Genomic DNA, 17,458 nt, shown 5'->3' on the forward strand with positions numbered 1-17,458 from the left:
TAAATGGTTTGCATGAGATCTGGGCCTCACTCAAATCCATGGGACTGTCAGCATTGACTTGAAGTGAGGAGAGGGCTTCATTCTCTTTTTGGCAGAGAAAGGAGGAACATAACAGTGTGCCACACTTTAGAAGGAGGAGTATCTCATCCATTTGGAAGAATAGTGGGAATTTCAGATTAAGGGACTGCACTTACCCCAAATACTCCCAAATAAGAGCAGAAAACTGGGTTAACTTGCTGTCTGCCAGGGAAAATGTCTCAGGGTACTGGAGAAATGGAACTAAAATCCTCTGTGTCCTAGAAGAAAGCTCTGAAGAGAGCATGAATGAAGTAGGAAGATCTTATGAACAAAAGTAATATACAAAATTTAATATCATGTGAATTTCACAGGCAATTATGCTTCCATAAACTTAAGCTTTATTTTTATAAATGGGGATGAAGGCACAGTCTTGAATGCAAGATTGGAAAAGATTAAGAAATTAGAAAATGCTAAGGCAACTGCAATTCCAATTTCCAATTCTCCTCTTATCATGACACACAGTGAGTGCATTACCCCATTTTGATCCAATTCCATTAGATACTTGTAAGTGTCATGCAGCAGTGGTTCATAAAACACCGCTTTTTGGATACTCACCAAAATGAGCTAATTAGAGAGGACTAAGACAACTTCTCTCTGATGAATGGAGAATGTAATTTAACAAAATGAGGTAAATGGTGTAAAAACAGTGTTATAAAATGCTCAGATCCATGGTGAGAGTTTTTTTCACAAGATTTCTAGGCTGCTGGTTTTACTCTCAGCAAATGTTACCTCTCATTGTCTCTCCTAGAAGAGAGGAATGGCCACATCAAAGCAATATCCAAGGCTGCAGGTCACCATGAACATGAAAGGTTTACTTTTGCTATGGCTATCTCAGAGGAAATGGAACCTCACCTTCAGCTGGCAGAACAGGACACAGGAATGTTTACATCAGTGATTAGGTAAGGACTTAAGACTCCTTCAACACCCACAGTAACCCTCTGTTCATGGTAAAGAGAGCAGGAACATTGGAGAGGTGTCATCTCACAGCCTTGTGAAAATGTCCGTGTCATTGACCCTGCTCCTTTCCCCCCAGTGACATGGATTTTGGGTGTGTGGGACTGAAATTCCATTTTGGTGTTCCAGACATCAGGAAAAGGGGTTCCACTGTCCGTAGCTGGGAGGTGTTTCATTGCTGGCTAAGTTTTTCTTTCAGGATTCCCATGATGTCCCAAGGTAATACTAGGGATACCCCCAGTTATTAGACATGAAGTAAAAGCAAGCAAACATAAAATCTTTCCCACCTTTCTAAACTTCCTTGGAAAGAAAGGATAAATCAATGTAAGATTAAAAAAAAAGAGAGATGAAAATAATCACTCTTGATGACAGAGTATTAATTATAACTTTGTGTGGGTGAAGTTAAAAGCCTGTCTTATGTGTGAATTGTATTTTCTGTATGAAAGAGTGTGTCTGTGTACGCAGTCCTGTGAACACCCGAACGAGCAGGTCCACGGCTGTGCTATGGATTTGTGTCCTGTGACTGCCTGTCAGATGCCAGTGTCACCCTCGTGCTTGGGTAGCCATTACACGGCTCTTCCACACTAGTCCAGTTTTTCCTTCCCTGGTTAGGAATCGTCCCTCTTTATTTTCACGAAACCTACATAATTTTGGGACGCTATGTGGCACAGACTTGTAGCGAGGCTGACAAGAGCCAGAGGAGATTCAGCCCTCCCGACGGGATTCCCATTTCTGGGCAGAGCAGGCGGGCGCTGGCTGGGTGCGACTCCTGACCGGCGCTGCGGGGCTGCGCCTGCCGGGGCCAGCGGCCAAACGGGGCTGACCCAGCCCCGCGGCTCGCAGGCTCCGCACTCACAGCTCAGGGAACGCGGATTCGGAACGCGGGGAGGGCGTGTCAGAGGGAGAGAGTCGGAGTCGCCCGCTCGTGTTTCACCGGGCATCCCTCGGCGTGGCATCGCCTCCAGTGGGAAGCGCATCCCCGGGACCCGCGCTCGGAGCGCGCCGTGCCCGCGCCGCGGAGCCGGGGCTGGCGGGGGTATCCCGGTGCGGGACAGCCGGTCCCGGACAGCCGGTCTCCGGGGTGGGCTCACTCCTCTCGCCGCTGAGGCTTCCCGGCCGCGGGCGGGGCGGCGTGGGGACACCACACAACTTCACCCGAAGTTTTCTTGCCGCCTCGTCCCCGTTCGGCGGGTCACCGGCCCCCGGCGAGGGCACCGTGAGGACGAGATCCCTTACCCCAGATCCGCCCGGCGCTGCGCACCGGGGCACATCCCGCCCACCGCCGGCGGCCGGGCCCGGGGCGGGGAGCGGAGGGGCCCGGGGCGCGCCCACCGCCCCGCCCCGCCCGCCGCCCCCGCGCTGCCGCCTGGCAGGGCGGCGGGTGCCGCGGGAGCTGCTCGGTGCCGCCGCCGCCCGGGAGGGAGGTTATGTAAGGGGGGAGGGAGGCGGCGGGAGGAGGAGCAGGACGGCTCTCGCCGCCGTGCAGCCGCCGTGCAGCCGCAGCCAGCCGGGGCCGGGGCGGCCGCATGTGCGAAGTGGGGACGCGGCCGCCGCTGGCCGCCGAGCGCGGGGAGCCGCCCGGGGGTGCCGCCGCCGCCGCCGAGAGGTGCCGAGACATGGGGTGAGTCCGCCGGGCCCGGCCCCGCGTGGGCACCGCGTCCCGAGCCCGCGTGGGCGCCGCCTCCAGCCCCGGCCCCGCCGCAGGTGCGGAGCGGGGAGAGCTCGGCCGCCCCGTGAGCGCTGCCCTGAACGGCAGCGTTTTATAACGTAATTAATCATTTTATAACGTAATTAATCATTGCCGCCCGCTCGGGAGCCGCCGGCGGAGCGTGCACGCCGCGGAGGCAGAGCACCGGCGGCGAAATCCCCGCTGGAAGGAGCGGGAGGAGCTCGGGATGTGGCGGAGCGGGGCCGGGGGTCCGGTCCCTGCCCGGTCAGCTGCGGGATGTGCCGCGAGTTCATTGTCAGATGTTTCACGCGCTGCTTCTGCGAGAGCTCTGGCTGCTGGAGGCACACGGTTAACTTGCCTGAATTGTGCCAGATGGTCCCTAATTTGTGTAAATATTTTTCCCTTCAAACATTTTTTTTAACGTGACAGAAGTCTCTGACCACGTGTGGTGGCCTCTTGGAGGATTCAGCTTGGTCTTTCCAAAAATTAGTCCTGCATTTTTTGCTATCCTCTAACTTATATGAGGGGACAAAAGCCAAATGCTGGCATTAGGGCAATTTGTGAACTAAATATCGGGGAACAGAGGTTAAGGTTGTGCCTTTGGCTTGGACTATATATAGGTTTGAGATCCTCTCGACCAGAATGTCTTGGGGGATTCCAAACCCACACGTTTAATTTACTTTATTTTTATCCTATTATGTTCTCTTACACCTTTTCCTTGCCTCTCCTCACCCCCATGTGGCAAGGAATCGTTCTCCAGTTTCTGAGCTTCCTCTGCTGCTTTCAGATGTCCAAATTCCCACTATGGATTTGTTAATTGTTGTCAAAGTGATATAATTCGAGGCTATATGGATAAATAATGAATTATAATGACATGCACGTGTCCAAATTTGATACCCAGGAGTACTGAATAGAAGTACAGGGGCAGAGGGAGAAATAGGATCTAAGTGAGTATCTCCCACGTTTCTCTTCAGGATTACAGGGACTCATTTGCTTCTTAATTATGCAAAGTTTCACTGGAAAATAAAAGAGAAACTGTCCTTGAGGTTGGAGAAAGAAGTATCAAAACCTGTTTGGAGCAGTACTGCCCCGCAGAGTCCAGGATGATCAGAAACATCCATCCACGGAAACTTGTCTCTGTCACTCTACCTGGGTGTCTCTGAAGGCAAATGTTTCAGTTGCTGTCATTTTTAACTGTTTCCATCCTGGTAGATCAGTTCAGCTGTGGCTTGGAGACATGAGTGGAAGGTCACGGTGCTCCTCCACCCTTTCTGTCAGCCAGGAGGAGTTCTGGGCTCGGTGTGGTCCTGCTCTGCCTCCGGAGCTGCTCAAGCTGCAAAGGACTTTGGCTGCAAAGGCTGCTGAGAGCTCTGGTTGTGCTCCTGTCTGTGCTGCTGCATGCAGAGTCAGATCATGCAGGCTTGCACAGGGAGCAGGCACGTTCACTAGCCTGGTTCAATACCCTGATTTAATGTGTTCCTCAGTCACTTCAGTCTTACACTGGTGCACATGAGATCAAGCTCCCCGTGTCATTCATTCCCCGGGTTTCAGCGTGGGTTGTACCATCTCTTGCACTCTGTACAGAGTTCAGACAAGGTGTTTGGTGAATATGCATTTTCCCAGAGTCTCACATAATTATCTTGCCATTCACCTTTCTGATCCAGTGAACTTGGAGGTACATTTGTGATAGCATTACTGCAGCTGTGATAGCATTACTTAGCACACATGACACAGGAGCAGCCTCCCAGTTTTCTTCCGGTTCCATCTGTGCTGCAGATCCTTCACCTCTGCATGCTCCAGCTTGTCCTTCTGTGGACTGGGCACCTCTGTACTCACGTGTCTTTGTGAAGCAGGTTGTGGTCAGAACACGGAGCTCAGTCATTCTTACTTGGATGAATTTTGAGTGGGATTTGCTTCCTGGGCACATTTTGGTGTCACATATGGGGCATGTACTCATAGAAATTGTGACAATGACTTGATTCTTAGCTCTTAAAATATCTTTACTTTCCTTTTTTTCTTTTTCCTGGGGGTGACCATTGCTAGTGATTCATTTAAATGCTGCCTATGGATTTGGCAGTGACTGATCGTGCTATGAAACCTGATACAGCTACTTGAGCTTAGCAAAGCAAAGCTATTTAAATTGCTTATTAGCTGTGAGCTGAGCTATTTAAACTGTTGGTTTAGTTCAACTGACTAGGCAGCAAGGTAGTGTCATGTTTTGCAATTTACATGTTTTTAAAAAAAACCTAATGCCCGCCATACAAGGGACATGAAAACAACGTTGTAAAAAAGTCACGGGGAAAATGAATCTGCTCCAGTGTCCATAAAAGTCAATGTGAAAGTTGCTGCTGACTGAAAACCACTGTATTTTGGTCAAGCCACTGTTAAGAATCTCACTGGACAAATGTCTACTTTAAAGAGAATGGGTCTTTTCCCAAATAACTTCTTTCTTCTACCCAGCATATCTGATCGCTGCTGTTACCTCAGTCCTCTCAGAGTTTAAACTTCAGCTGTTTGAAAACCACAATGTAACACATTTCCAGCTGTAGAAATCTGTGTCTGAAAGTACCTCCCGCTTTGTCTCTTGCTGTTGCAAGCCAAGGGCTGACACAATCAAGGAAGTGTCTCTGATGTTAGTGGGCTGTACCTACTCAAGTAATAGCTGTGGTCTGGCTCAGTGTGACCTCAGTTTAAGCAGAAGTTGAATGTACAGTTATATGGATACTTGAGATTTTGGTATTAGCTAGTTTAAAAAGGTGTTGGATAGCTGTTTCATCTGTGGCTAAATTCTTTTATTATTTTAAATTCTTTGCTATCTTTGTATTTCCTTATCTATTCATTACAAATAATTTCTGTTATGAGGTGTGTGGCAAGTATCCAGTTTGGATTAGACCTGTAAATCTCTTCACTGCTGAAGCTGATATTATCTGTTGGATTAAAACTCAACTGATTTAAATGCCCTCTAGCATTAAAAATGTGTTTTAGTTCTGTTTTATAAATCATATCAAAATGACAACCAGGCCTCTGAGTGCTAGAAATTATTGCAGAAATCTGTACAACTGTAGAAGTGTGTGCTATACAGGTTACTGGTGAACTAGCTCACAGCACACCTTTCTTTTGACTGACATGAGATGTCTTCTCTTTGCTGCTTCCTCTGGGGCTAGTGGGGTAATTTAGTCCCGTGCAGCTGGGATCCATCCATAACTCTCCAGGTGAGCTTTGAGCCAAGCCCCAGGAAGTTTGGAAAAGGCAAGTTTCCAAGCCTGGATCAGGCAATGGAGTAACCTCATCTTAGGGAGATTGGTCTCTTGAATAAAACTCTGTTCCCCCTGTGATATATTCATGGAAAGGTGCATGAGGGTGGCCATACATGATGTTTTTATTATGCACTGACATCTGAGAGATCAGGGAAGGCTGCCTTGCTCTCCTCCCTTCTGCTGCCAGCAGTACTAATGTCCATTGGCCAACACGTGGCTTTATTTGGGGAGTAAAACCTGAGGGTGAGGAATGAAGGAGATAAATGAAGGAGAAGATGTGATGGAGCTCGTGTTACAGGAAGGCAGTAATTTTGGAGGGTGTTCACTTTCTGGTACCAGCAGTACTTTAGAAACCATGGTGATAAGCTGTGCCTGACAAGCTCGGTGGCAGGGAATGGTGTTGTTGCAGAGGAAATTCACCTTGGCTTTCATCCAGCTCCCACTGAAATCCATGGGAGTCTCTCACCAGCTCCCTGCAAATTTTGGCCAGGCCATCTGTCTGCCAGGGAAGGGGAGACCCTGGGACCCTGGGAGGGGCAGGCAGAGAATGGCACCTGGCTGTCCCTGCAGTTTGGGGTCCCTCAGAGCAGGGCTGGGACAAGAGTGTGCCTGAACACAGCTGAGTTGGTGCTGTGATCTCAGGGACTCCTTTTTTGTGATTTTAAGGTCAGCAGCTTCAGTTTGGTCCCCAGCATTGCTCAGGGGGGCAGATTATATCCAGCTGGTGGTAGTTTTGGTGTCCAGGGAAAGGACAGAATAGGTGCTGAGGCTGCTCATCTCATGTTTTGAAGCTGATGGCTGGGGGTGCTCGATTCTTCACAGCCTTGGTTCCTGACATAGCTATTTCCATTGTGTAGGGTAGATAGAAATGGATGTTACTCTGACTTGGAGAGTTGTGTGTCTGTGTACAAATACAGGTGTCTGTACAAGAACCTGTGGAAAAGTCAGGTCCAGAGAACTTTGTGTTCTGGAGCAGTGTTTGGGGGTTCACTGAAATGATGGGGAAGCTCCATTGACTCAATAGCATGTAGTCCCTTGCTTATGTTAAACTCATTTATGTAAGGTTAGAGAGGCAGGGAGCTTGGTGGGGTGGGTGGAAGAGAGAAGAAAAGACCAAACAGCTGGGGCCTCATAATGATTTGTGTGTGCTTCAAGTTTTGGTGTGGCTGTATTCAGGTGAGTGAACAAACCTGCAACAGTGTTTTGTTCAAGTGACTTCACCCCTCACAACTATGTGAGGAGTTCCCAGCACTGCAGACACAGGCACGGAACTGAATTTATAAGGTCTGCTACATAAAAGTTCATTAAATTATGAGAGGAGAATTCTGCCAGTGCCACAACTAGTTTGAGTGTTCTGCTGCAAATTTCTCAGACATTTGCTCATGTAGAAAGAATGGACAGAAAGAAAACTTGATGCCAGGAGTCATTCTAGTTACATTGCTTTCAGCAGCTAACCTAATTAATTACCACTGTTAATTTAATTATCACTTGAGAAAAATCTTATAAATAAAATATTCTCCACGAAGCTGGGATGTCCCTTAAGCCCTTCTTTCTATTTGAGAAGAGAATGGTGAGCAGGTCTCCTGATAACAAAGGCATAATTTAAATTCTTTTTAAATGAAAACATTCTTTTTAAATGTTAAAAAGAATTATTTGATGTTCAATTCCTTTAAACTGAAACTTTTTAAAGTGATCCAGGATGTGATCAAGTGTCTCAAACGGTTCAAGCATATTCCCAGCATGAACCAGGCAGAGGACAGTGAGTTTGCTGAGAACCCAAGAGCAAGGGCATCAGCCTGGTTTTGCATCTAGATTTTCTGCAGTGCTGTGTATTCATTTTATTCATTCATTTGGCTCTGTTATTGCAGTGCCTAAGATAAATAGCCTCACCCATGAACGTACACTCAGGGACTTAGGCGTAAGCATTTTGAATCAGCTGTTGGTTTTCCTGTTGACTTTGTGATAGGGTGTGTGCAGAGTGGGAAATCCTCATTCCTCAAGGTTGCTCCATGGTCAAATCTCTGTCTGCTTTCACCTTGAATGCTCTCCATCGCCTTCTGCACTCTGTGCTCTGCAAAGGCAGCGTGTGACTTGTTTATCCTGTGAGTTGGTCATGGCTCTTTAGGATGTAAATGTGCTCAGAGGAACATATTTCAACTATCTTTCTCTGATAATTCAGCTGTACACTGTAAATAGCTGATGATCCCGTTCTTAAACCTCAGAATGTGACAAGGGCATTGCCTTTTAACGAAGACAGGAGGTGTTTAAGCTCGAGCATTAAAGAAGCCCTTTTAATGGCAAGAGCAATTAGGCTGGGAATAGACAATTAGTACCTGGGAAGGTTGCTGCCACAGCCACGCAGCACCCAGCACAGGTTAGGCATGGTGTGAGCAGGCCTTGTGTAATACACACTCATGCAAAATGTACAAGATGAGATTGGATGATGCAGTTGATCTTTGATTGTATTTTTGGTGACACATCCTGGCTGCTCCCTGCCTGTTTGTGAGAGAGATGTGCTGCTGCTGCCGGCTCGGGTGCTCGGTGCTGAGCTCATGTGTGACACGAGGAGCTGCTGCTTACTCCTCACTGACGTGGCAGCTCTTGCAGGCTCTTGGACCCTCTGCATCACTTGCAATTGCTTCCTAATGGTAATTTTGCCACTGGGGTCAGGATTAAAATGAAGATAATATTTTTAAAGAATTGATGCTCGAGGCGTTTCAGGATTTGTTTGAAAAGAAGGGATGGTGCTGGCTGACATCAGCAAGTGGGACAGCCTGCCTAATGACTCACAGGGGAGCAGGAGCCTCTGCTGTGTAGGTGTTTGGGATTTGTGGGCTTCACGTATGAGGGCTTGCAAGAGCTCTAGCTGCAAAACAACAGGGGCTTTATCATGGAGCAAGAGTGTGCAGGTTTGAGACAGAGGAACGAGGAAAAAGAGGGTGATGGAAGTGTGAGCAGCATGAGTGCTGCTTGCTGTGCAGACCTGTTCCCTTCAGAGGCACCACGTCCTCCTTTCCTGCCTCCTCCATGCACTGATCTGATTTTATTTGTTTGACGTGGCTTATCAAAATGCAAGATTGTAAGAATTCCTGAAGGGACAAACTGTTTCTTTTCCATCTGGAAGTTTCACTGCAGCCTACAGGATTTAGAAACTCAAGCCCTTCTGCAAGTCAGAAAGAAAATTTCTGTAGAAGTTGCACTTTTCTGCCTATGCATCAAGAGGCCTGGGAGAGCCCTCCAGAGCTGCCAGTGTTGTTCCCCATTAGCATTTTCATTATAATAATAATAATAGTAATCCTGCAACTGCATTCTTATCAGGCAATGTTTAGTACCTCAGTGCAGCAAGACAGCAAAGACCTCTGTGGAATACATTTAAAAATGCGTAGCCAGTTTGTAAAATATTTTTTTCCTAAAGCTGCTTCTGCTTGTGCTGAGGCTCCTTCCTTGTGGAGCTGTGAGATGGTGCTGTATGAGTGCTTACTGAATAAATACTTGTTGTTTGCTTAATGCTTTGCAGGAGATTCTCCTCAGATATGGAACCACTGTATTTCTTGGGGGGAAAAAATTGCAAAATTTTAATCTTGCTTGGCTCTGAAGGGAAATCTTAATTTTATATGTGGAGGTGTGGGCATTTTATTTTTAGTGTTCGGTTACTTATTGTTTCATCCCTGGAAGGACAGTGTAGCCAGAGCTGGGGAGTACTCAAAGCTTTTCCTTTTGAAAGGCAGTACTTCAAGGTGCAGTCTCCCATCATATTAATTGTGTTGCAATGACTGACTCAAGTTCTCTGCTGCTGGTGAGTTGCTCTGTAATCTGGAACAGCGACACTTTGTTGCTGCCTTTGTTTCATTCCCTGGCTTTATCAGCTTTTGTACTGCAGCTTCCCACTATGAATCTGTGGCACACATCTAAAATGTCTCTCTGCAGTTGTTTGTGGGAACATACCATGTTTTGTGATATTGAAAATGTTTAATAAGAGCATTTGATAAAAGGGGGAGAAGTTCTTTGAGATGAGAAGTGCAGAATGTCCCAGCACTCAGGGCTGCTTGGAGGATGCGTGGGACATGTGGGGAGAGTCTGACACCTTTTTATCAGTTATTTCACAGATGGTGGTGTCTAAAGATGAGCTCTGTTCTGCTGGGTAGTTCAGACACTGGTGCAAAGATGGCAGCAGCAAAATTGTCCCTGTGTCACCCAACCACCCCAAGTCCTACAAATCACATAGATGAGTTTGTATGAATTACAGATTTAAAACTTGTTCCATGCCTCCAAGTGGCAGATTGGGCTTGCAGAATTGATGACAATAGCCCTTGGAGGATCCTCCCTTTTGGGATGGAGCAGTTTCTGGCATGCAGGATGATGTGATGCCAATCCTGAAGGTGATGTCGTCAGTCCCTGTTAGTTTAACTTTCCCCCAGAGCTGTCAGTTTGGATTATTCTTCTGCTATGTAGCATGCCCTGATGTGGAAGTTTGATTTCATATAACTAACTTGAGAGCCACAAGGTGGTCAAGGTGGTCAGTTTAATCTCCTTCCATATTTATTCAAAGGAGGAGGTCTAGCCACTTCCCCCACTCCCTTGAACACTAACATGGTGTATCTGCAGTTCCCTTTTTTCCCTTTTTTCCCTTTTTTTTTTCCTCTCCTATTATTACTTGTGCTGAGTTTGTATCTTGTGTGGTTTGTACATAGGATGCCCCTAAGCCCTTCCAGGTAAAGTCCCTACATCTTACACCCTCATGTGGTCCAAACCCCTGATAAAAAAATCCCAAAGCTGAAATACTCCTCCCTAACTTGCCAGGAGGATTCTGTCCAGACAGGACAGAAAGTGGGCAGTGCTCAGGGGCACAGTGTACAGCAAGGGCACAACTCCTGCCTTTGGGTGTACAAGGAGGAGATAAAAGTATCTTTGTACTCAGTTCATGTTAAGTTCAGTGATTGTCATAATAATCTCCTCTCCTCCAGCCGTGATAGGGACTAATTTATTCTTTGATGAAATAATGAAGGAGATTTAGTTGCCTAAAACTTTACAGCACACAGGTGAATGAGAACTCTCTCTTTTTGTGATTATTTTATGTTTGGCAGCTGTTTGTCACTTGCATAGTCCATTACAGGAGATAGATAATTTTCTGTTGCCTGTTGTTTATAGAGGTGTTCCTCATAAACTTGTATTTAAAGTGTCTTCTAAAAATGCTCATTCATAAACCCCCATCTAATTTGGTTTATGGTCCTTTTAAAAAAGAACAGAAATTGGCTTGACTGAGAACAGGGATCTGTCACTTCACTACACCCACCCAAATTGAAGGGGATGGAGTTGAAAGCTTGAGTCTGTAATCTCAGTTACGATGAAACACAATAGCTGTGAAGCAAGGACCAGATCCCACGCTCCAGCCAGGGAATTGTTGGTTTAGGAGTTATTTGGAATAGATGGGAAGCTGCTCATCTCTCAGGCAGATCCAGAAGTGTGTCTGTGTCCATGTTTGCTGGGGAACTTTTCTTTCCCCTCTGTGCCTCTTTCACCTTCCCGTGTGCTTTGGAGCAGGAAAATGGGTATTAGTGCACAGTGAGAAATTCCGCTTTGTCTTTTGAGAGCTCCAAAGGACAAATAATGTCTTTAAAGTTTCCGTGTGATCCTCCAAGACTTTTCCCCAGGCAGAAGGTTCTGAACATGTGTTTTCTGAGACCTTCAAAATTGCATATTATGGGAGATGCATCAGCTTTCAAGGACGTGGAAATGTGCAGCCTGGTTCTCCTGGCAATCTCTCTCGCCCTGCTTTTCCTCCCCAGACTTTTCTGCAGAGCCTGTGGTTTTGCAGAGAGCTGCAGGGACAGCTTCCTTCATCAGCTGGGCCTAAGCCTGGGGTAAACACCTCTCCTGTGGTTGTGGTTACCTGCTTTTCCCTCCGCAGGGGAGGTCTGTCCTGAATTTTTGAGCTGCTGAGTAATAATCCTGCATACACATTGGTCAGATCTTTGCGAGAACTTTTCTCCATTGAGTTAGAAATTAGCATTTTAGATTCTATGGGGGAGAAGTTGCCAAAGTTTTTTATATTTTAAGCTTAGAGTTTGGAAAGGAATCAAAATATCTAATCCACTTTGCATTCCCTGCTTGCTCTTTCCTCCCTGCCTTATGAATTGGCATCCTTGTCCTTTGGAGGGAGAGCAATATTGTGCAACTCTATACAGCTTCTCTTGTGAAATACCAAAGTAATATTGCAGTGATCTCCAGCACCCTTCCCAACAACTGTTGAATTAGCACAAGTGACATGAGGTGGTACTGGAAAGAGTTTATGCTCATCAGCTGCTTTGCAGGATGACCTCTGAATTATTGGCCAGAAGATAAAACAGACACACAGCTGCTGGGAGTGATTTGGGACAGTTCAGGGCTGTCTGTTGTTCCACTAAAGAACAGCTGATTGCTCTGAGTTAGACAGGTGGTCCAGACTTTGCACCTTGGAGTTAAGTTACTTTCCTTCTTTCTCTTCTTTTTCCATCTCCTTTTTGGCACTTCTCCTTCCCCTGTAGTCACGCTGGAGCTGCTGCCTGGGGGGACAGCCTGGCCAGAGCCCAGGGTGGCAGCAGCTCCAGACCTGGGTCAGTGTTGGCAGGGAGGCACATGGAAAAACACAGGGCTAGTCTTCGTTGTCTAGGGCGAAATGGGCAGCTGATACATTCTTTTGCTGCCTTCAGGGGTAGTAAAGCTTCCTTAAAAAACCTGTGTTTAGGGAGACCTGGAAAAGAGGCCTTAAAAATGAAGTCGGTTTAATACTTTGGGTGCTAAAGTGTGAATGTGTGAAAAGCATAGTAAGAATTTCTCACCAGTTGGCACCTTGTCCTCAGTGGGTGAGCAAGTGCTTGATCCATTCTGCATACCAACACCAGGCATTAATTTTAGATCACAGGGACTATGAAGAGTGCAGTTTCCAGCTCTTGACTTGCTGTATTTACTTATGGCAAATAGGGAAAACTGATACGTGAACTTTTTTTACCCCCAGCAAGGGAGGTGGCTGTTTCCACTAGCAAGGACTTTCCTGTCATGAAAGTGCATGCAAAACAAATTACTGCAGAACACAAAATATTATTTTCCATCCTATTTAAAAACAAACAAATGTTCAGAATTTTGTTCTGGAAGCAAAGCAAAAAATCATTTAACTTGTGTGATATGGGTTTATCATTCCAGCATAAACATCTGTGGAGAATTTGAGCTGATTTTGCTCACATTTGTTTGGTATGAATAAGGAGTAAGTGATCCTCTTAGAGCAGAAGAGGATCAGATCTCCTGTGTGTATTCTCCCATTGTTCTGAAGGGTGGATCCATAACTCATAAAAGGGATGTGTCCCAGCCTGGTGTGCTCCATGGGCAGCTGGGGAACATGCTGAGCCACTGAGGCAGCACCGCTGAACTTTGTTATGGGGTAATGGTTGGCAGTGAGCAGGGTGAGCCTCTGGTTCAGCTGCTTTGGTTTGTTTCACAGGATTGCTGGGGCATGGTTCTGTCCCCTCCCAGTTGATTTCTCTTTTGGGAGCAAACCTGGAGATAGCAAAATGCATTTAGTGCATGTATAATCACAGAATGGTTTGGGTTGGAAGGCACTTTAAAGATCATCTAGTTCTAACCTGTCATGGGCAGGGACACCTTCCACTAGACAAGGCTGCTCAAAGCCTCATCTAGCCTGGCCTTGAGCACTTTCAGGGATGGGGTAGCCACAGCCTCTCTGGGCACCCTATGCCAGTGCCTCACCATCCTCACAGGGAGGAATTTCTCCCTATCCAATCTAAACTTGTCCTTTTTCTGTTTTAAGCCATTCCCCCTTATTCTTTTACTACTTGTAAAAAATCCTTCTCCAGCTCTTTTGCAGCCCTTTAGGTACTGAAAAGCTGAAAACTGAACTCTTCCAACCTGTCTCCAGATGAGAGGTGCTCTCTGGACTCTCCAACAGCTTCACATCTTTCTTACACTGGGGGACCCAGACCTGGATGCAGTATTCCAGGGGGGGTCTCACGAGAGCAGGTGGAGGGGCAGAATCACCTCCCTTGACCTGTTCTTGGGATGCACCCAGAGCATGGTTGGCTTTTGGGCTGCAGGTGCCCACTGCTGAGTCAGTCCTGCTCCAGGGATCCTGTGCTCAGAGTTTGGATGGCCCTCCACTGGATTTTCAGGGGGCAGGGCTGGCTATATGGCTACTTTTAGAAGTAGGACAGTAACTTCAGAATCTCTTCAGCCAGAGAGAAGAGAAGGAATGAGAAGTACCAGGAAAAGGAAGAGTGCATGTCTCAGTGCTGGCAGAGTGGCACTGACCAGGGGCCATGCAGAGCAGCTGAAAGGAGCACCCTGAGCTCTCACAGCTGGGCTCCAGCTCAGGCCCAGCACACAGCCAGGGAACAGGGGCCATGCAGAGCAGCTGAAAGGAGCAGCCTGGGCTCACAGAGCCCTGGGCTCCAGCTCAGGCCCAGCACACAGCCAGCTCCATCGATATCCCCCGGAGCCCTGGGAGGGAGCCCAGCCCCAGCCCACCCGCCCTGCCCGCCCTTTGTTTTTATCCACGTTTACAGAAAAATTATTTTAGATTATCTCATCATTTTAAACATTTGGTAAGTGTTAATATACTTTCAGCTCAGTGGAAATAATCACCATATGGCTGTAAGATTTGCCATCTGTCCAGAGACGCTGGAATACAATTAGTCCATGTAGTCCATTTATCAATCTATAAGTGACAATATTCACAGTCCTGGCAACTTGGGCTGCTGACAGAATCAGCACTTGCATAGGCCTACCTGTCTGCCCTTATTACATCAATATATAAATGAGATGGAAAAAATCCCATCATTCAGCTGTGTCCTTCACCCTTGACAGAAAGGAAAAAAGTCTATATCAGTGTAAATGAGACTGAGGAAATGGTATGCCTTAATTTTTGTAGCACTAATTGGATTTTTTAATGTCTAGTAGACCTTAATTTCATAAGGCAAAGCCAGATTTAAGTGCAGTCTTTCAATCAAAAAATACCAGCAGGACGGAGTATATTACAGGCAAGAAAAAATGTTGTGTCCTCTCCTGTTGTATTAATTTCTGGGGCACAAAAAGCTGAATACTACAAACATGAGAAAAGTCATCATTAGCATTATACAGGTAAGAATTCACTTTCAGGGTTTCTTGTTTGACTTCAGAAAAGCGAGAAGAGAGTTTTTCAGCAGAGTATCTTTTTTTAAACGGTCGAGGCCTTTTGGTTTTAAAACTATTAATGATCTGACATTTTAAGAGTTCTGACTTTTGACTGCTCTTGCCAATCTCTCCCCTGGCCTGTGTCCTAGCCTGTCCCCTCAGGACTGTCACCTCCTTAACACTGGGGTTAAATTTGGCATGGCTAATGCATATGAAGAAAATAATTTGAATGTTTTATTTGGTTTTGCATATTACCCAAACTCATCTAGCATAGTAAGATTATCAAAGGCTTGTGTGCTATGTTTTGTTTATTCTACAAATTTTCAGCCAGCCCACGCTAATTTTTGAGACTCTGCTGACTGGAAAATACAATTTTTTGTCGTATTTGCTTTTTAACTGTAGTTGTGGGACCTGCCTAGCATGAAAAATGCTGATACTTGAAATTAAATCCTTTCATACCTCAGATTTTGTATAACCTGTGCATAACCTACAATGTTGGAGGCATTGGCATGCAGAAATCAGAAGTGACAGGGAACAGGTCTATCGGGATCAGAAACAGGTGTCTGGGGTAGGCCTGGGGTAAGTTCGCCGCAATATTAACTGCAAACATGTACATTTTGCAGTCCAGGCAGGTTGCTGGGATTTAGCTTTGTGGGGTTTGTGGCAAGGGAAGTGGTGGTTTTTTTTTTTGTTTTGTAGATACTGTGTTGCTCATGAATAACCTGATGGTTAAGTTTTTCAGGTTAGTAGTTCTCTCTGAAACTCAGGAGATTGCCAGAGGATCCTCACTTTTGCACCAGGGCTGCTGACAGCTTTTTATACCAACAAATAATGTACATATCTGAGATCTGTACTGTAAATCTGACGGCTACAGATGGTGTTATATTTTTAAAGATCAAAGTGAATAATGTTAGCTTCTAAATGTTTGAAATTTCCTTTGTATTTTTAACTTGCAGCAGAAGAAATGTGTCATTCTGTTCCCTTATTGGCTGCTAGGAAATCCACAGTGCCAGGAGCTGTGTCCCCCAGCTCCTGAGAGAGCTGCTGCCTGTGTGCAAGCAGCAAGCAAAGCACTCTGCCTGATAATTCTGTTAGTCTATTAAAATCACCAGAAAATGGGGATCTGCTGCTTTTCAGATTGTCTAATGTAGGCTGCACTGAGTGGGGACTGAGGCTGGCTCTGGCTGTGCCTCTGTGCCCAGCACCTTGCCCTTGCCCAGCTGCAGGGTCCCTGTGAGCACAGGGGCTGTGCTTGCACTGGAACCTCTCTTTCCTCTTTTTAATACACTGTCTTTGGTGCTCTTGACCACATTTGGTGATTTTTTTTTTTCTGTCTTTTGGATGATCTGCTCTAGCAGGAGGCTGGTAAGATCAAACCCATTTAAACATGGCAGTGCTGTTGCCAGCCTGGTGTTGTTCTCAGCACAGACAAGTCAACACCTGCCCTGAAAACCCAGTGTGGGCATTGCTTTGCATCTTTCTAATCTCTCACCGAGCAAATTGCTTATCCTTTAATTGCTTTTAATTTTTACATCCTTAAGTTCCATTAAAGACGTGCAGCCTTGTATGAAGCCATCTGTTGGCACCCTTTTCCTTGCAGTCTCATGGAGTGCTCAGAGCTGAGGGTGTTGTCAGCCCAGGTGCCCTGGCAGCAGCCTGGGTGGCAGAGTGTCCCAGCACAGGGCACAGCCGTGTCCTGCCCGTGCTGCTGGCACGTGGTGCTGGCCACCAGGGCAAGCAGAGCCCTATCGTTTGCTTCTGACCTTACAGCTGGTAGAATCCCTTATTTGATCCTTCAGGCAGCAGATCAAAAAGAGTTATACAACTTGTTCTTTAAACTGAACTGATTGGCTTTTTTTTTTTTCCTTCCCTAGTGTAAGTGGAAGAAAAGCCTCAGGGGAGAGCATTTGAACAGGGCATGGGAAAGCATATCAATAATTACATGCATGGATTAGTGCACAAAAGCACTCCCCTCCAAGGATTTGCTTAGTGCTGTGCTGTTTGAAATAATGGAGTGTTTAATCATATTATTTTGCAATACTGAGGCTTTGATTACGCCACTGATTGAAATCAGCTTTTCAGCTTGCTTTGTGTGAAGATAACCTCATCAGCCATGCAAATTCCTATAGCATGGGAGGAGAAAAAAGCCATAAAGATGCTGCCCTGGTGGTGTCAGTGGGTTTTACGTGCACACACGTGGTCTTTCACTCCAGTCCTCTGTTTGTAGTTATGGTGTTTTTTGATCATATATCCTCTGACATTTGCTCTCTTCATTTTGTAAATAGACATGAAATAGCCCATGCAACCTCAAAGTACCCTGAGCCCTCTGCCATGCAGAAGT

General features: G+C 46.3%; 1 protein-coding gene across 4 annotated transcripts in view; it reads left to right on the forward strand.

Annotated features, from left to right (window-relative positions):
* The first annotated feature begins 2,469 nt into the window (after nucleotides 1-2,469).
* HOMER2 (homer scaffold protein 2) overlaps nucleotides 2,470-17,458 on the forward strand; it is a 53,687-nt gene continuing 38,698 nt past the window's right edge. For 3 of the 4 annotated variants that reach the window (XM_030228387.2, XM_050978712.1, XM_030228388.2), the window contains exon 1: nucleotides 2,544-2,653. In XM_030228387.2, the coding sequence (XP_030084247.2) occupies nucleotides 2,559-2,653 (95 nt within the window). In that variant the 5' untranslated portion in view covers nucleotides 2,544-2,558. Of the gene's footprint in view, nucleotides 2,654-17,458 lie in introns of all 4 variants that reach the window. The other variant, XM_030228386.2, reaches the window with a different exon arrangement.

Source organism: Serinus canaria, chromosome 10 (assembly GCF_022539315.1).
Source record: "Serinus canaria isolate serCan28SL12 chromosome 10, serCan2020, whole genome shotgun sequence".
Taxonomy (NCBI): Eukaryota; Metazoa; Chordata; class Aves; order Passeriformes; family Fringillidae; genus Serinus; species Serinus canaria.